Below are 20,119 nucleotides of genomic sequence, written 5' to 3' on the forward strand. Positions count from 1 at the left end.
TGGATGTAATGGTGGAGGAATAGTGCAGTTGCCTGGGATGACCAGGGAAACTAAAGGCTTCTTATCCTAACATCAGTTCTGGGCATAACCAATGGAAAAGCTGCTGTAGGATCCAATGGATCAAAAATGAAAGGGTAGGAATAGAATGAATGCCAGCCACCGTGGTTTTATGGAAAGGAGGTCTTGTCAAACAAACCTGATTTCGTTCTTGGAGCTCACAAGTTTTGGTTGGTGAAGGTGTGTGCGTAGATGTAATCTACTTGGAGTTTTGTAAGGCATTTGGCTCATATCGCACAACACTCTGATTTTAAACAAGTAGCACTAGACAATGTCAATAGAGCCCACATTAAATGGATTCAGAACGGACTCTCTGGCAGATCTCAAAGTAGTTGTCAATGGAGAATGATCATTGAATGGGGATTGTGTTGTGGGGTTTCTCAGGACTCAGTACTAAGCCCTTGTTCAACGTTTTTTATCAATGATCTGGAAGTAACTATAAAATTGCTGCTAATAACACTTTCCGATGACGGAAAGACTGGAGGAATTGTAAATCGTGATGGGGACAGGGCAGTCCTACAACATCTGGGTTGCTTGATAACTGGGCCCATTCAAACAGTGCTGCCAATGCAGAGTTATACATCTAGGAACAAGGAATGCAGGCCACAACCACAGAATGGGGGACTATATCCTGGAAAGCGATGAGTTTGAAAAGGATTTAGAGGACATAGTGAACAAACAACTTAACATGACTGTGTGATGCTGTAGCAAAATGGACTAATGTTTATACACCCAAGGATCACAAGGAGTAGTGAGTAGGAGCAGGGAGGTGATTTTACCTCTATATACAGGGTTGGCGAGACCAATACTGGAATACTGCATCCAGATCTGGTGTCAACATTTTTAAAAGGATGTTGAAAAATTGGAGAGGGTGCAGAAAAGAGCCACAAGTTATTCAAGGGCTGGAGAAAATGCCTTAGAGAGAGAGACTCAAAGGGCTTAATCTATTTAGCTCCTCAGAAAGAAGATTGAGCAGTGAGTTGATCACAGTGCATAAGTACCTGGCACATGGGTTACACCTGAATGGGGAAAAAATACCAGGTATTTTATCTAGCGAAGAGAGGCAGAACAAGAGCCAATGGCTGGAAGAGAAATCCAGATGAAGTCAAATGAGAAACAAGACACACATTTAACACTGAGGGTGATTAATCATTGGAATAAACCACCAAGGGAAGTGGTGGGTTCTCAGTCTCTTGATACTGAACCAGTTACAGTGGGTCTGGTGACACTGTTATCTTGATGGTCATTGTGAGTTCTCTCTGCTTCCGTTGTAGGTTGAAAAGAGTGAGGGAAATGCAAATATGCCAGCTCCTAAGAACAGCCATTGGCCAGCTTAGTGAGTTTTGAGAACCTCTAGTTAAAGGCTGCATTTCCCCTTCGTTGCGAGGGAGCTCCCAGGAGGCGATGAAGTATGCCTGGAACTCCATGAGATCCACGAACTGGAGTTTCCATCATGAAGGGGAAAGGCTTGGGGGATGTATGGGAAAGAGAGAAGATAGTCTTATGGGGGCTAGAGCCACTATGGTAGATTCTCACCTGAATATACAGCCCTGCCCTTTAGTCACACAGGCATTTTGTACGTTCCCCCCAAGGCTTGTCCTTCCTAGCACAGCAATTTTATATATAATTTTTTCTGTTTTAGGACAGAAAAATCCCCTACGAGGGACAGGATTTTAAAATTAAACTGGAGGAAATAGAGAAAAACTCTTGGTAACTGTTCCCTAGTATTGGAGATCTTTCTGCAGCCTTGACTTAGCTACAGGTATCAAGACTCTCTCTACATAATGATAGTACTTTGTAGTTCTAGGGTGGCTACTGTTTATACACCAGGCAGTTGGCTCTTGGCAATCCTGTGAAGTAGGTGCTAGCTCCATTGTACAGTTGGGGAAAACCAAGGCATGGAAAGTTTGACTTGCCAACGGTCAGATGTGAAGCGTAGCCGGGAATAGAACTCAGATCTCATGCCTTCTAGTGACGAAACCACAAGATCATCCTCTGCGGCTGCTGTGGGGAAAATCCTGAGCTTGGTAAGATGACCGTGACTGAATAGGCGTGAACAGCCAATTGCACAAGTGAAACGGGTCTGTTTTCCTTCTCACTCTTTCTTGGGCTGTTCTGCCCTTGTCTGTTGTGGGGGTGAAATTCACTGGTGGCTCAGAAATCAAGGACCAGCTAGGGGAGTCTATCTGATGGGCCAGATTAAATGTAGAAAGTGCCTGTGGATCTTTTATTTTTTTTTTAAACACCTGCCTTTTCTCCAGCCTGAATCATTTGAGCTCAGAGGGAAGAGACCATCTTTTTTTGGAGTTTTAACATTACCCCTCCTGCCAGTGCGGATCACATTGGGTAATGATACCACATGCAGTCAGTCCAGGGGGAGCTTTCAGTGCATACCTCTCCCTGCTACAAATACCTTGCAGCATAGTACCAGCTGTTGGAAGGTGGCAAAATGAGACTGTTTCCCTAAAACACCTTCCTGTGCTTTGTCACCTCACTTGCCACTGTTGCACGTGGCTGGTGGAGGGTGTGCAACGTGGCACTGTGATTGTGTTGGGCTGTGGGACCCAGGAGCCTTGGATTCTGTCACTGATGTTCTTCTGTGGCCTTGTGCACATCATAGACAAACCATCAGATGTGGCCTGAATTTCTATATTTGTTCTATTTAGTGCACAACTGTAGGTGCAGCGTCTGGCTCTACTGAGCACCCATAGCTCTCGTTGACTTCACTGGGAGATGCAGATGCTCAGCTCTTCCAGACATCAAGTCCGAGGTGCTTCTGGCTGGGCATCATGCCATCCGTGATATGGTCGCAGTGTCTCTGGCAAATGGGGATAGCCACACTACCTACCTCGCAGGGGGCTGCGAGGATAAATCAGTTACTCTGTAGAAGATGCCCACATACAATAGTGATGGAGGCTGTGGTAAACAGGATCCGACCTCGTAATTGGATGAGCAACCTCCAATGAAAGCCCAGGGAGTTACAGGAGGTGAAATGGCATTCTCTACCATAGTATTTGAGCACCTTTAATGTATTAGTCCTGTTAGGAAGGGCCAGGGTATTATCCCCATTTTACAGAGGGGGACCTGATGCAAAGAGACTTTCACAAGGTCCAGGAAAGTCTGTGGGTGAGCAAGGAATTGAATCCCGGGTCTTCCAGGTCTTACGCTAACACTAACCATGGGGCCATCCTCCCTCTCTGCATGATTGCCTGTGTTCTGCCGGGCTTTGCTGTGGAATCAGGTGGACTTTGTCAACAAGCAGGTAGTTAGTAGGAAACCTCCTCCGTGCTAAGCTTAACGTTGCGCCCCCTCCCCCCCCCCCCCCCCAATGATCAGAGTCTCGATGGTTGCCCAGAGCCAGGAATCATTTCTGAATGTCAAATGCAGTGTGGAGACATTTGAACTTGAACTCTGCCCCTCCCCGACCACGTGCCTTTGTTCTGTTGTTCCAAGGAAAGACTTAATTGTGCTGTGCTCAGATACGGACAGTGGAGCTGCCCTCTGCACAGGACAACGAGCAGGAGAAGCACAAAGGGCACCATTGGGTGCCCTACCCCCATTGACAGCTAAGTGGGACTTAACCACCTGGTTCTCACCTGTGCTGTTCAAAAGCTCTCCTTGAGTCTGAGTGCAAAACGTGTCGTGGAGGAACGTGCGTTCATTTATTTCACTGGGCAAATGAGATTCCATTTGGGCTGAGAGGTGGTTCCTTTTTTTTAGGGAGGACAGTAGTGCAGCAGCTCAGGATCAAAATGTGCCTTGGTGTTTCAATTGCGCTGATCTGACGTTAACTGTTCTAGGTGGCCTCTTCTCGGGACGAGGTTGAGTCAGACGTGGGGTAAAAGGTATGAGGCTGCCCTTTCAGCTACAAGATTATGGTATCAATACATGGCAGCTCCAAGTATAAGCAAGTGGGTGATAAATGGGATCACAGGGCTGCATGTTTGTATCCCAGGGTTTCCAGATCAGATGTGCTCAGTTTGCCCTGCCAACCCTGTAGGCTCAACCTGGGATCTGAAAGTCAAGCTGGATTCTTTCCTCCTTGCACATCACCAGTGCAAAAGATCCCGTAAACCAATTTACACCCTTGATGTGTTTATGCAGTTACAATTGGAGACTAACTGGTTTGTGCAGGTATTGCTGAGGGCAGAATTAGGAGGAAGTGGGTTTAGGTGTCACTTTCAGCATAGTTTGGCTTGCAGGAGCTTCAGCATATCATCACCGTAATAAACCAGATGGGGGTGTATGTATTCGTGATTCTCTGTTCCGAATTGCATTTGCTGTCCGTTAGCAAGGAAAAGTTCTTCCTCTCCTCCTCACCCCCGCACGGAGAAAGTGTGATCTGAAACCATTAAAAGGCAATAAATATGGAACCCCTTGCTGCTCTTTTTTGTCCTTTTTAGAGTGGAATCACACTTTAAGCTGATCTGACCCTGCACTGCCGCACAGGGGAGTTGCTGCAGTCAGAAAGCGGGGTCCTTCATGGAAATGGCAGATTGGATCAGACGAGTGGTACATTTGTGCAGCATCCTGTCTCCAATTGTGGCCAGCACCAGATTGTTGAAGGGAAAGTAAAAAGAAGGCATTTTGGGATAATCTGTACCCAGGGAAAGTTACCTTCTAATGCCCAATCATTAGAAGTTGACTTAAGCACTGAAGCATGAAGAATATTCTTGTCCCTTCCAAAACTCTCATATAATATAATATTTTCTCATCCCTATAAATGTCCAATCCTTTTGTGAATGCTGCTAAACTCTTGGTCTCCGATGTTCTGTGGCAATGAGTTCCACAGGCTAATTATTCATTGATTTTAAAAAACCTGTCCTTCAGATGATGGTATGAACATTCTCTTCATTGACTGTTCTAGGTAGGAGGCTAAAACTCCCATGGCATAAGGGTGTTTGGAATAACCCTGTCTCCTGGCCATCATTCCCTCTCAGCTGGTCAGGTTCCAGGGTACAAGGCTCTCTGAGCTATTGCTCAGTGTATAATAGATGCAGGATTTGCCTATGCACCCACTGCAGTTTGACTAGTGGTGTCTAACTCCTCTCTTAATGAAGTCCTATAAGTGTATAAAACCAGATCCTATTCCAAATAATGCTGTTTGTAAGCCTGGTGCTCGTTTGCATGTTGGTTTATGTATTTAAAAAAATAGTTGGCTTTTTTTACAGTATCATGCATCTCAGGGTCTCCGAGTGCTTTTGAAATATTATTCAAGCCCTGTAAAGTACAGTAGAAATTAGTGTTCCTGGCCTACAGAAGGGGAAACTGAGGCACAAAGTGTTGGGTTCCCCCCCCCAAAACATGAGTGTTTAAAGTTAAGCACCAGTGTCCTGGCTCTCCCATAAATCTTGATCGCCTGCAGCACCACCAGATCTCAACGGGCCCCATGGGTTCTCAGCACCACTGAAAATCAGACCATTTATTTAGGTGCTTAAAAATAGATTTGGGCTCCTACTTTAGGCACTTGAGTCTGAACACTTTGCCCTAGGTGAATTCCCCATGCTTTCATAACCAACCTATGGGTGATCCAGGAATAGAAGCCACTTTCATGCAGGGGGCTTGTGCTGAAATCCCAGCATGAAACTTCCTTTGGTAAAACCGCTTCCCTGGTCCAAAACTGTCCCTCTTGTTTGGCTGCTTCTTACTCTGAAACCCGTTGTAAATCTTCACTGCCCCCATAACATGCTGGGATTTTGAGACCAAGAGCTGAGGAGGGTGTCCGGCTGGAGTTCCTTATTAATGCTTATGTGCCAGATCACCGCTTCTGGCTGCCATTGGTGTGTGTGGTCTGACTGCAGACAGCAGCTGCCTGACTGTCTTTCCTGTCTGATCCATCCTTGGCTCTCCAGTCCTGGGTGCTGGGGCTGTGTCAGGATCTTAACTTACCGCATCTCTGCACAGGCAAATCTGCTCCATTAATAGCTATAAAGAGCCTGCAGTTTCCATCCTAACTTGATCTGGCTTTGCAATGATCCAAGGGATTAAGCGCTGTCACTCGGGGGTGGGCGCGGGGAATAGCATCCGTACTCCTGGCCGAGGGGTGTTGTCCTATGAGCTCACTGTTTATTCACAGCCGGAATGGACATGTGCTGCTGGCTGCTTTGTTTAAGGCCAACCTCTCCCCTCTCTCGGTTGGCACCCGTAGGTATGCTTGTTTTTCCTGAACCCAAGCTGTGCCATATGACAACACCTGGCATGCAGCTGTCAGGCTGGTGACCCCTCATTTGCGCGCACTCTTTTTCGGGCGTGGTCTCTTTAAAAATGTTTTTAAATACACCCCTTTTCCCTTACCCCACTTCCATCATAGGGTTCCCTGAGGCTGTAGATTCCTCTGCTTTACATGTCCCTCTCTGTCGCTCAGCTGCAGACCATCCAAGGGCAAGGCTTTGTTGGTCACTGCACTCCTGGCCCGGGTGGGTAAGAGCTTGGGGGACAAATCTGAGTTCTCAGGAATGGAGAACACTTAGCAGCAGTGCTTTAATTTGTGCCAGGGCTGAGCCCCGGCGCCTCTCGGCTTGGCAGTTCGTAGCCCCGGCACCTCTGGGCTTGCCGCCTCCGTTATGAAAGTAAAAAAAATTGCTTGAGCACCGGCACCTCTTTCATTACCAATTAAGCACTGCTTAGCAGCGCCTCAACAGAGCCCTTAAGGAAAGGGGAGCTAGATCTCCTGGATGGATGGAGGCCCAGGGGAGTAATGGGCAGACTTAGGCTTGAGGAGTCTGTTGGATTAGCAGCGTGTGCGTATGTAGTATGGTGCATTCGAAATGCAGGGCCAGTTCCCAGGCACACAGGATGCAGGACACAAGAAGTCCATTTAGTGGCCTTTTCCTGATCATTTCCTGTGACTAGTATTATGTCTGTTTGCACATACAAGCACCAAGGGCCCTTTCAAACCTTTGAGCTCTGGCAACATACTCCGCATTCCTCTGAGTTAAATGACCCCTCCAGAGTCTTGAAAGCATCATGTTACCAGCCGGACACATGTGCCCATTAAAAACCTCTTTAGATGAAGGACAGATCTCTTGATCTTCTTATCAGGACTTTTGTCCCTGCTTGAAATCTGCAGAATGAAATATCTGATGAATGTCCTTGACCAGTGCGCCTGTAAAACGGGTCTCAGGGAGTGCTAGCGATTTTGTAGAAAATTCACCCTCTGCCCTGGACGAGCTTTGGCAGGAAGTCCTGCTCTGGCCCATGGTAACCCCCTGGAGAACATCTGCTCAGTGAGTGACATCCTTCCCGGAAGTACTGCATCACACCTGAGAATGTCGTCACTGGGCCGAGGCATTACTCGGGTGCTGCCATGGACAGTCCTTCGTGGCTTTTGGGATTTTCGCCTCTGGGGATGACAATGAAACCCCGGAGCAGATATGTAACCTCCTCAGGAGCATCCAGGCATCAAATGTCCCCCATCACTCGAGTAGATGAAACATACAGTGTGAAGAAACTGCCATTGATTATGGTCTAGCTCAGTGGCGGGCAAACTCTTTGGCCTGAGGGCCACATCTGGCCATATAAATTGTATGGCGGGCCATGAATGCTCACAAAATTGGGGGTTGGGGTGTGGGAGAGGGTGAGGACTCTGGGGTGGGGCCAGAAATAAGGAGTTCAGGGTGTGGGAGGGGGCGCTGGACTGGGGCAAGGGGTTGGGGGGAGAGGGGGAGGGCTTTGGCTGGGCTGTGGGCTCTGGGGTGGAGCTGAGGGGTTTGGGGTGTAGGAGGGTGCTCTGGGCTGGGACTGAGAGGTTTGGAGGGGATGGGGGGGATCAGGGCTGGGGCATGGGGTGGGTGAGGGCTCCAGCTGGGGGTGCAGACTCTGGAGTGGGGCTGGGTATGAGGGCTTTGGGGTGCAGGAGGGTGCTCCAGGCTGGGACAGAGCGGTTCAGAGGGCAGATCAGGGCTAGTGCTGGGGCAGGGTTTGTTTGGGTGAGGGGCGGCCTCGGGTGCAGGCTCCAGGTGGCACTTATCGGAAGCAGTGGCATGTCCCTCTTCTGGCTCCTATGTGGAGGTATGGCCAGGCGGGTCTGCGTGCCGCAGCTCCCATTGGCCTCAGTTCCCGGTCAATGGGAGCTGTGGGGGGGGAACTTGGGGTGGGGGCTGCATGCGGAGCCCCCTGGCCCTGGCTGACCCTATGCATAGGAGCCAGAGGGGGGACATGCCACTACTTCCGGGAGCCGTGCAGATTGCCCCCCAACTTCACTCCCTAGATAGAGCAAGGCAAGCCCCCGACCCCCCTCCCTGGCAGGAGCTCAAGGGCTGGATGTGGCCTGCAGGCCGTAGTTTGCCCACCCCTGATCTAGCTCCATCTCCAGAACTGCCATCGCTGTCCCTTGCTGTCCATCCAACGTCCCTTTCCTGCCACACCTCACCTAGCTGCCACGTGCACCTTTGTATGGTTGCTCGCTCAGGAGTTTGAGTTGCATTCATCCCTGGTGTAACTCCAGTGGAGTTGTCCTGTTATGTCTGACCCGAAAGGCAAAATCCCTCTGGCCAGGCTGCCACTGCTGGCTCTCTAGGGCAGAAGGCTCTCAGGTCACTCTCTGTGCCAGGCTATCCACTCACCAGCCGCTCTGCCAGCTCCGTTCTTTTTAATCCTGTTTTCACTGTAGCCCTAGTGGGAGAGCACAAGAGTCTGACCCTGTGTCCTTTGTTAGAATGGACCCTACACACTCTGTATCTTCAGCCCCACAATTTGCCTCCTTTAACACAGGATGAACACTGTGTATCCCACTTAGGGTTGCCAGGCACCTGGTTGAAAAGGGACCCTGGCAGCTCTGTCTGGGCCGCTAAAAGTCCGGTTGGCTGCAGCAGCCAGCTCTGCACACGTCCCAGAAGCAGCCAGCATGTCCCTCTGGCTCCTAGGTGCAGGGGCAGCCGGGGGGGCTCCACACGTTGCCCCTGCCTGCAGCAAAAGTGCCACCCTGAGTATCGGCTCTGCAGCTCCCATGGGTTGGGAACTGCGACTAATGGGAGCTGCGGGGGCAGTACCTGTGGACAGGGGCAGCATGCAGAGCCCCCTGGCTGCCCTCTGACTAGGAGCCAGAGGGACATGTCGCCACTTCCTTGGAGCCACCTGAGGTAAGTGCTGCCTGGAGCCTGCCCCCTTCCCCAGCCCTGAGCCCCTTCCTGCAACCAAGCTCCCTCTCAGAGCCTGCACCCCAATCTCCTGCCCTAGCCTGGAGCCCCCTCCCAAACTCTGAACCCCTTGGCCCCACCGCTAACCTGGAGCCCCCTCCTGCACCCCCAGTCCCACCCCAGAGCCTGCACCCCTGCACCCAAACTGCCTGCCCCAGCCTGGAGCCCCCTCCCACACCCTGGAGCCACCTCCCACACTCTGAAACTCTCTCAGCCCCACCCCGATGCCCCCCACCTGGAGCCCTTATCTCCTCCTGCATCCCAATCCCCTGCCCCAGCCCAGTGAAAATGAGTAAGTGAGCGGGTGGGGGAGAGCAAGCAATGGAGGGAGGGGGGATGGAGTGAGCAAGGGGGGGGGGGGGGGGGGCGCTCAGAGAAGGGGCAGGGTAGGGGCGGCAGAGCCATGGGGGAGGGGGAAGGGTGTACAGTTTTTTCTGCAATCAGAAAGTTGGCAACCCTAACCCCACTGTCTGTTTGGGGGTGTGTGTGTGTGTGTGTCTGACCCACTGAGCATTAAAGGGTCTTTTATAGCTCTCAGCTACGGCACCTATTCCTTTAGCTCAAGTTGTAGAGACTTCTCGCTCCCAGGTTCAATCCCCCGTCCCAAGGAAGATAGTTCTCATCACAGTTGCAGGTGTCTCTCTCTCTCTTTTTTTTTTTTCTCTCTCGGTGTTACATGAACACCCCAGAGATTCTCCCCCCGCAGGCAGAGCAGTGAAACACGGTCACGCTAATCTAGATAATCTGACCACAGGCTGAGCAGGGGCTGTGCGGACCAGGTGCTGAATGACTAAACAGCTTTATCACGCACGGCTCCGGTGTGAATTGCTGTACCTCCCTGGTGCTCGCGACCTTGAGGAAAGGTTCCAAGCCCTCGCACGGGCTGTGTCAGCACGGCTAATGTGGTCAGCCGGCTGTGTAACCGCATGGGCTGGCCAGTGGGTGCATTAAGTGCCGTTGCACTACGTCTGCCTTAACAGTGCTCAGAAATAATAACATGCAGGGTGTGATTTCTGTCATGCTAGCAAAGCCACCACGCTGCTGCCTCAGGCAGGAGCGACACCCAGGGAGGCAGGTGGCCAAAGGGTTTAAGTTGTGGTCACTCAGCTTCCAGGTTCCTGGCTTGACGGAAGTTGCTAGTGGCTAGTGCTGTTGCCCTCTGCAGTCTCCCTGAGCTGGGAGAAATCCCTAGTGGTTGTCCCATAAGGCACCATCTTATTAGCCCCGCCCATACGCACGTATTGGTGGCCTTCTCCGAGAGGATCCAGACTCGATGGTCCATGGAGGCTGATCCCCTCTGCTGCAAGTGAAAGCAGAGTGTCAGGGCCCGTCTTGTGCGTGTTCCATGCAGGGAGAGTGGGCTTTGCTTTCCCAGTGTGTCAGTCGGGTGCTGTCCACCTGTGTTAATCCCATGCACGCTTGCAGGCAGCAAAAGGTCTGGGGGAGGGTGCAGAAAGGGACGGGGTAGCAAGGGGCTAGCTTCCCTTGTAACCAGAGAGCTGGGGGAATGGAGAATAACCAGCTGCAGTGCCGCTAGGCCTCCTAGAGGGCGTGGCTCTTGGAAACCTGAGTTGATGCACTTTTGCAGCGCTCTCCCAGCTGGAACGCCCCATTCCTCCAACCTCCGTTCATCCACAACACCCTGCAGCCAGGAGGGATTGGGCCTTTCCCTGCTCACCTGTTTGGAGGCTCTGTGGACTCTGGTGCTGCTACCCCTGCCTGGTCTGGAAAGTTTAACTGGCCAAGTGAGTAGCAGAGGAGGGCCAGGGCAGCTAGGAAATCCAGTCTCTGCTTCTACCTTTTGGCAGAGTTGGGTAGGACTATGAACAGGGAGTCTGGTGGTTCCCTCGTGGTTAGGTGTGGTGTGGTATGCAGCCCTGTATGGGCACATAGGCCTAAGGCTGCCATGTCAGCTGGCTCCTCGAAGGCAGCCTAGTTGTGGGTGAGGCGTGCCGGGCCCTGGCTGCAGAGATCCACAGGGACGTGCGCACCATAGAATCATAGACTATCAGAGTTGGAAGGAACCTCAGGAGGTCATCTAGTCCAACCCCCTGCTCAAAGCAGGACCAATCCCCAGTTTTTGCCCCAGATCCCTAAATGGCCCCCTCAAGGATTGAACACTCAACCCTGCGTTTAGCAGGTCAATGCTCAAACCACTGAGCTATCTCCCGGCCCACCCCCCCCATGTGTGCATCCACTTGGGGGTAGGGTTGCCAAGTGTCGGGTTTTGGACCAGAACACCTAGGCGAAAAGGGTTCCTGGTGCCCCAGCCCAGAGCCCCCTCCTGAACCCCTCATTTCTGGCCCCAGCTGGAGCCCTCACCCCCTCCAACACCCCAACCCCATGTCCCAGCCCAATGAAAGTCAGTGAGGGTGGGGGAGAGCAAGCGATGGCGAGAGGGAGGATGGAGTGAGTGGGAGCGGGGCTGCAGCGGAGGCAGGAGTGTTTGGGTTTGTGCGATTAGAAAGTTGGCAACCCTAATTGGGGGGCTCTCTCCTGGCTTAAGTAGTGGTGATGGAGAGCTTCTCAAGTGAACCTGAATAGCTTGATATCCTTAATTACAGCCTTAGGGCCATGCTGTGTACCTCTTCCCCCTCTCCCCCCCATGCTTATGCTTTTGGATTTATGCTGCTGATAGGAGAGGTTTCGGGGTGCAGAATTAATGTCTGTTAGGCTGCGTTTTCTACTTCAAGCATAATCCATGTGTGTGCATGTAACCCTCCATGTGTGCACGTACGTACGTGTTCTATTCATGACCAGCCCATGCTTCTGAACCCGCTGGCTGGCTGGCTGGCTGGGGATACCACGTGCCCTTTCTGCACACAGCATGCATAGCGGGCCTTCTCCCCCTCTCCATCAATGTCCTTCTCCCCCCCTGAGATCCTCCCCTATGTCTCCAGGACTGAAATTGCCCAAGGCAGGGCGAGTCAGTCCTGGCCACCTCCTACAGCTGGAATCCATCCTGCTGCCCTTGACAGGTTGTATCGTGGTGGGTCTCCCTGGACCAGAAGTGCCCAAGCACTCTGTGGAGAGTGTGTTGAAGGGGAACTCCTGATAGGGGAAGTGCCCTGATAAGGATTTACTTGGCCTGGGGCCAGCTGTGTGGTGCAAAGAGCTCTTGCTGTGGAGAGGAGACTAGCTGGTTGGTGTGGTTATCGGGTGTGGGGAGACGGATGGGTGCATGGTCCCCTGGCCTCCTCTGGCACCAGCTGGAATTGAATCCCATGTGATTAGGGCCCTTTTACCCCTTAGCAGCCAGGTATCCCAAACCGTGTGTGTGAGAGAGAAGAGGGAGTGGGGGGAAGGTGGTATTCTCTCTCTCGTCCATGCCCTTTGTGTCTCTCCCCTGCCTTATATACCCTCAATCGCCTTCCCTCTCGTGGGCTCGGCAGTCCAGCAATCCTGGGAGGAGAAAAAAATGATCTCCTGACTGGACCTGATTCTTCACCGCTTGGCACCCCGTGCAATCATTTATGCATGTGCAAAGCGGGTGTAAAATGCTGCTCGCTCAGGATTCCCCGCTCATGGACCCCGGAGTTAGTGTGTCGCACCCATTCGGTGCGAGGTGGCGGGGTCCCTCCTTTGCTGGCCTCCTCAACAAAACCAAGCAGCATCTATCCTGTTGCTGTTGCCTCGTTCGCCCTCACCCTGGGTGGAGGCCGGGCTCTGATCGCTGATGTAGCGTTCCCAGCAGGGCTGAGCAGGCATGAGCTCACCCTGACCCAGCTCTGCACCCTTTGTCCACCCATGAAGCATCTCCGACTTGCTGAGCACAGGGACGGGGTGAGCCAAGAAGCTGCCACAGTCTGCTCCTGACTCTTTACAGTTTCGTGTCAGCCTTGTGACCTCCGGGTTAAAGCTCCTCTTCTGTTCCCCACCTGCAGGTCTTACAGAAGCTCGGCAAAGCGGACGAAACGAAAGACGAGCAGTTTGAGCAGTGCGTGCAGAACTTCAACAAACAGCTGGTAAGCGAATTGGTGATACGTGATTACACACAGGGCCGTAGCGCTGCAGGGGGCTTTAGGAAATGAACATACAATGAAGGCACTTGCAAACAAAGCCATAGTCACACAGAAGTTACCCACCCACCTGTAAGCCCCCTACTGTGCATACACACCAGATCACACTAATCTCTTATTTCATTTCCTTGCTACATGGCAGGTAACGTTGTACTGGAAAAAGGCCAGTATAGATCTAAAATTTAGGTTTAATAAAATCTAATATGAGTAGCAAGATTTTTCCATATTTCCCCCTCTTTTATAAACTTAGTTTTAACAGTGTTTGCTGTGTGCATTCCTCTGGCAGTGCGGGAAACGCAGCCCGCCAGCCGCATTGTGCTAGGGCCAGAGAACCAGGAAATGAAACTGATTGATTAGAAATGCAACATAACATTAGCCAGTGTACCTTCCTGTTCCTCAGCTGAGTGAAATGCAAAAAAGTAAACAAACCGCATAAATGGTGAAAGGAAATACACAGCTGAGAGAGCCCACAGCATTACTTCCCCTTTTGTATCTGTTTGCTAAGTCCAACCAATCCTGTGTGTGTGTGTGTGTGTAAAATGTTTCACTGCTGCATTTTAACAAAATGTATTTCTGTTACGATAGCGCCTAGGAGTTCTAGTCATGGACCAGGACATATTGTGCTAGGCGCTGTACAAACACAGCACAAAAATAAATGTATGTTTGTAGGATGGCAAGAAAACCCATTGATTTGTAGGCTTTTTATACAGAACTGACACATCATATTCTCTATCTAGAGCGCATTGCCACTTAGTCTGGAAACTGTAGCTAATGGGAGAGATTTTGGAAAAGAGAAGCTAAAGGCCGAGGGGGCTGGAGAGGAGTGACTTATGATGAAAGGATGAAATAGCTAAGCGTGATCCCGTAGCTTCCCCACACAGGAATGAGGGGACAGGATAACTGTGGTAGAAAGAGGGTCGTAGAGACCTCGGCATAAGAAGGCAAACCTGAATGCTGGAAGATTTCCCAATAGCCATTGTTTAAGGCTGAGGGATGGGACGAGTCCCCAAGTGGGAGTTGCACACGCAACAGGAACTCTTTAATTTGTACTGGGTGTTAAAGGATACACTGGTTTTAATATCTCTCAGCTGTTTCCTGACCAACCTCCCAGTCCTCTCCCACCAATCAGTCTCTCTGCCTGGCTCCCTCCCTCCCCTCCGTCCATAGAATTTCCTTCCCACTCCTCAGTCTCCCTCTCCCTTATTCATGCATACAGAGAGCCCATTTCCCCATGCACCCCTCCCCCTCCTGCTACTGCATCCACATGTCCCCAGCCCCAGAGAACCCTTCTGTGTCTGTACTGTTCAGCGTCTGTTCTACTGCCTTTCTGTGGCCTGTCCCCGAGTCCCAGAACCACGGACGTTAGTAACAGAATGACCGACTCAGTCATCCAGCATCACTGAATGGACCTAGGAGCCCTGTCCAGCGTCCGCTAGCCATTGCTGCGTAATGCCCAGGGCACAGCAAAACTCAGTGTGCTTCCATCACATCCCTAAACTAGTCACGGGCCTCTTCCTCGGCCATAGCTCCCTTTCTGCTGCTGCATGCAGAGTCCCATGATGAGATTTTTAGAGTCCCTCGGTCTCACGTTAGACTCCCCTAATCCAGAGACTCACCTATGAATCCCTCAAGGCCTCTGTCCTGCCTCTGGCAGCAGCAGTAGCTGGTGCTTCAAAAGCAAATGCAAAACCCCAGTGGCTGGTCTCAGTGATTGTGCAGTATTCTATGTGGGAGAGAAGCGTTTCTCCCTGGCTGCTCGTGGCTGATGTGGTATTGTGAAACGCAGTTTGCCCTTAATATTTGTTGCTTTACTAGCCATCAGCGGCCATGGAATTGACTCTTTTTAAAAGGGGAAAAAAACAGCTCCCTGCCCACCCAGCCCATCCCCCTCATTAAATCTAGCCACCCTCCTGCAGCAGTGAGTTCCATAGTGCATCAATGAGGCGTGAAGAAGCGTTTAATTTTTGTGTATCCTGAATGGTGTGATGTTCAGTTTCATGCTGCCCTCTTTGCCCTCTTCTTAGGGGACAGGACAAGGAAGGTGGAACTATACCACTCAGTTAGTTGATCACAGGACTGGGAGCTGCTGTGTAGCCTCTGATCTGTCACTTGTCCTCTTTGCCTCTCAATTTCCCCATGGGTGAAAAAGGGATGGTGCCTGTTTTTGCAGGGAGTGTTATAAATCTGGATTAGTTTGATTGTGCAGCACTCTGAAACTGCCAGGGGTAATTATTATGATGTTGGCTCAGATATGCTGGAAAAAGAGCTCTATATATAGATAAGATTTCTGTGGACTTCCTTATAAAGGGCTTGTCTATGCAGGGAAACTGACCAGAATAGCTGTTGTGGAATAAGCATTTCTGGAATAGCTCCCTGCGTGAACGCTCCATTCCAGAATGATTAGTGTGCTCGCAAACTGCACTAATCATTCCAGAATAAAGTGACTGAATAGAGGATCTACCCCGGGTGTGCAATTGCTTATTCTGCAGTGTGGACAATTTTCCCATGTAGACCATTCCAAAAAAGGCACCTTAGACCAAAACTTAAGTTTTGAGAAAAGTTGGGCTCAGACCCTTGGAGATGTTTAGGTGCCTAACTCCCATTGGCTTTCAAGCCAAGGCATTTCTGGGACCCTCCCACCCTGCAGTTCTCCTATTCTTGCAGCACATGTGGGCACTGTTCCTTGGCTTTTAAAGCTAATGGGAGTTAGGCACCTAAATACCTTTTTGGGTCTGGGCCTTGATCTCTTGCAGCAAGGGATTGAAGCTTTGTATCCAATTTAGCATTTCATTGGGCTGGAATTGACTTGACCTCCAGAGTGCTATTGAAGCAGGAGGGGAGGGAAACACTGCAGATGGCTCCAATCCTTGTCTGCTAGTTAGTCAGAGGGGCCCTGGGTTCTGTGGCCAAGTTGAGTCGTCTCACTGGGTGTTTCTGGATATGGGGCTATTTGTGAATATAGGACAGATAAAGTTAGCGCTCTCTTTCCCCCAAGGTATCCTGTGGTTTCTCCAAGTGTGTGTTTGTGTGTGTGGGTGGGAAGAGAGCCCATGCTTTATAAACCTCCCTGTGTCCATTCAAAGCAATGTAAGAATCTCTCTCTGCGAATGGTAGGAGCTCTCTGCTTAGACAGGTGGACTTTGCTATGTGACCCAGGAGCTGAACATGGCCTTGCTTCTGCAGAGCTGTAGATGGCCCCACACACTAGGTCTTACAGGGCTTGACGAGGCGTCACAACTGGGCTGTTAGTCTCCTCCTCGTGATGGGCTAAATTTGGCTGTTAACCTCCAGCCTGGATCCTTGGAATGCACCCCCCACCCCTCCCCCGGCTCCCTTGCCCAAATGGCATTTGTATACCGCCACCATCATAGCCCCCAGCCATCCAATGCATGTCACCCAGAACTGGGAACAGGGGGCATGCTGGAAAAAGTGAAGGGGGACCCTTGTCTTGAGAGGTTGGACCCATGTTACTCGCCCGATGCCTCTGAATGTCACTGGCTTGGGAGGGAGGGGAGTTGAAGGCTTGGCGTGGAATCCAGGGCTGGCACATGGCAATGCTACCTGCTCCCGGCTGGCGGAGTTGCTGTGTTTTGATACCCTGGCGTCTGTCACTCATGTGGAACCTCCGGGCTGGTCTACACGGTTTTACAGCATGTTTTTGATAAGGGTTCCTGTCTCTCTTGCTCTCCTGTGATGGCTGGGAGCTGCAACTGTTACTGGCGAGGGTTGGGTCTTTCTAGACTCGTTCCATCAGGGCTGAGGTCAGCACCACTCCCCACCACCCCTCCCTCGTATGCACCAGTTGGTGTGGGTGCCCCTTGTGCAGAGCAAAACATTCCTCTTCAGCTTGCAGAATCTGATTGCTTTCAGCAGTGCTGTTTCCTAGTTCTTGGGGTGGGTGCGGGGAGGCGGAGGTGGATTAGTTTTTGTGGGGCCCTGGGCCAGAGCAAGTGAGTTGCCCCTTCCTCCTGCAGTCCTGCCCCAGTTCTGCCTGCAGCCCCACCCATGGTCCGTCCCATTCCACCCACGGTCCACCTCATTCCATCCCCTCCTGCTGTCCTGCTCCTTTCTGCCCCCCACCCTTGGCCCCAGGGCCATAGTGGGGAGTGAGGGCTCCCCCAGCCCTGAGTCCATGGCAAGAAGCTAGAGCTCCTCCAGTCCCAGGGCTGCAGCTGAGGTCTGGGCACAGGGGCTTTCCCTGTCACCCAGCGCTCCTGCCGGGGAGCAGCTTCTGGGTGCAGTGGCTTCCCCCGCCCTACCCGGTGCTCCTGTCGGCATGCGGGGGCACCCATTTTTGTAGGGTCCTATCAGCCCAGTGGCTAATCTGCTACTGGGGGGAGGTATGGGATTTAGTTGCCCATACATTCAGACACAGGAGCTGGGAGTCTTTTCCGATTTTGGTGAAAGTGCCAAAGTCAAAATCCAATGAGCAGTGTCCTTCAGGACCAAATTTTCAGTGAGCCTCCTTAACTGTGCCCTGCTAAACTGGGGAGTGTGCTATTTTTTGTGCGTGCAAAGCTCATACGCTGGCTTTTTTTTTTTTTTTTTTTTTTCTCAGACACAGTTAAGGAAAGATGCCTTGAACTTTCAGGACAGACGTCCTGCTGATACCAGAACGTTAACTACTCCCACAGCTGACCCAGAGTCCGCGCTGCTCTTCCACTTTAGCTTGGTTTTCTTGGCATTTGTGGATTTTAATAGATATTTCATTGAATCCTTCTACCTTTGTGATCCTTTAAAGAATATTGTGCAAACACATTTTCTTTCTGACCAGCCCAAAAAAGAGACAACCTTCTTCCCCCTTAGATTAAAAATAATGCTGAGTAAAGGGTTTACAGCCTGTATTACAGGGGTCTGTCTTTGGTCTCTAATTCTGCCCTCAGGGCTTTATGGAGCATCTTGTAAGTGGCCACTTACAGAGTGGAGCGTTAATTCTTCTACGTGGGATCCTTGACCGTGCCTGGCTGCTTCTTGAAAGCTGCTTGTGCCCTGTCATGGCTGGACATACGTAACGGGTTTGCCAATGGAGCCATTACGGGCAGCTTGCAAACGCAGCTGGTGGGTGTACGCAGAAAACACAGTTGCTAAAGGTTCTTGGGGGAAGCGTTAATGCTAAAAATAAAACCCGGCAGCTTTCTTATGTGTGAGGGAGCTGCTCTTAAATGCAAAACAACCTCTTCATGGAATCACTGGCTAACAAGGAACAAATAAAGGAAATGCTGGGCACGGACCTGCCTCAGATCCACAGACCCAAACTACCCTGGAGTTTAGGAACGTTCAGGGAACTGGCTACAGAGCTGAAATCTGCATAAAATATTCTAGATAGAAGTGCATGTTATGGTGAGGGGTTGTCTTGTTTTGAAACATCAGGCATTGGCAATGGGGGGAGAATGAAAGGGGATGGTGGTTTTTTTGCTACCACTTTTCCGTGTGTGTATGTGTGATGTGTTTATAGTCTCTCACCAGGATTTACAGAGTGTATTGGAATGGTGTCCCATGACCGATCTACTAGGCACTATATCTAAAAGTATATCCTTTCATCTGTTTATAAATTTGCTGCCAGACAATCCCCAGAGCGTTCCAGTGCAGCTGGATGTTTTTGTGTTTTGGGACTGGCTGAGACCACCATCTGATGGAAATGTACCCTGCCATTTGTAGCTCTGATGGCGCCTGGTCGTATACGGTCAGATTTTTCACAAGTTGTGTTGTAGTAACTGGGCCTACACATTTCCCACTTTGTGAGCTCGTGTGTGTGTATTTAAAAAAAAAAAAATGGTGAAAGTTCACAAAATGTCATCATGACCTATCACAACAAATGTTGTTGGGGGAAGGTACAAAAGGGAGATGAACTGAATCGGTTCAACCAAAAAGATCTGATATAATTCAAGGACTGTGTTAAGATCATGCCAGCTAAACAAGAAACTGCGGGACTGGAAATCAAAGGACCAAAACTGGTGTGTTGAAAATTAGGCCTAACTGGTGAACAAAATCATGAGGACATGGGCTATTCCATCCATCACTGCCTTTTTGGGGTCCTTAAAAGAAAAGAGATGTGAGGGGAAAATTGGGAAGCGAACACATCAGTGGCTGACTGAAAGAAGAAGAAGCTGTCTGCCAACAACAGCTGCCGCGAGCTTACCATCATGGCTGCCTTCCCCACCATCTCTTGGGACCAGGAGTTACGTACCAGCGTTGGGCCTTACTCATCCTAATCCAGAGAGATGTCCTGACCAGACCGGGCCAGAGAAAGGGACCCAACTGACATCTCCACCTCCATCTGCTTTGGTTAAATCCCAGTCACCAGCTGGGATATGAGACTTTTGTCACCCGTGTGTTCTTTTCCTTCCCCACCATATTTCTTCTTTCCTGTCCGTCTCCCCAGGCCTTCTGTCTAGTAGGAGCCAGAAAGGCAGTGAAAAGCAAGGCCTTAAACAGTCTGTTGCTGGTACAAGTATGCCAGGTCCCGGAGTGGCTGATAAGAACATGTACCACACCTGTGTCTTCCAGCAGCAAGGCTGCAGGTGAAAGTCCATGCCAGAGACGGAAGCTGCATTTCCTGTCATTGCTGTTCTTCTCTCCTTTTCTGTGGGTGTTTGTCCCGTCTGGCCTTCTAGGAAACAGATCGGACTTTAACAACAGCTCCAGCCCATCTTGATTAACCTCTTCTTGTTTCCCCAGACGGACCGGTATTGCCATCTTTAATACCAGCAAAGAGCCTGTCAAAAGGGGTTTTTCTTTGTAAAAACTGTACAGCTAAAGGGAAAGAACAAGATCTTTTTGACCTTGTATTAAAGATATCAAAATCTTTCACTGTTTCCTTCCTTTTTGGTATCTTTAATACAAGGTCAGAAAGAGTTTTTAATCTTGTGGTTGCCATGGTACTAAGCAAGCTGAGGTCTCGGCACA

The 20,119-nt window shown here is 50.6% G+C and overlaps 1 protein-coding gene across 15 annotated transcripts in view; it reads left to right on the forward strand.

Moving 5' to 3' along the window:
* The window catches only part of BIN1 (bridging integrator 1), a 154,686-nt gene that overhangs the window by 57,562 nt on the left and 77,005 nt on the right, over nt 1-20,119 (forward strand). For all 15 annotated transcript variants that reach the window (XM_037912518.2, XM_037912520.2, XM_043525057.1 and 12 more), the window contains exon 2: nt 13,079-13,159. In XM_037912518.2, coding sequence (XP_037768446.1) covers nt 13,079-13,159 — 81 coding nt within the window. The remainder of the gene's footprint in view (nt 1-13,078; nt 13,160-20,119) is intronic.

Source organism: Chelonia mydas, chromosome 11 (assembly GCF_015237465.2).
Source record: "Chelonia mydas isolate rCheMyd1 chromosome 11, rCheMyd1.pri.v2, whole genome shotgun sequence".
NCBI lineage: Eukaryota > Metazoa > Chordata > Testudines > Cheloniidae > Chelonia > Chelonia mydas.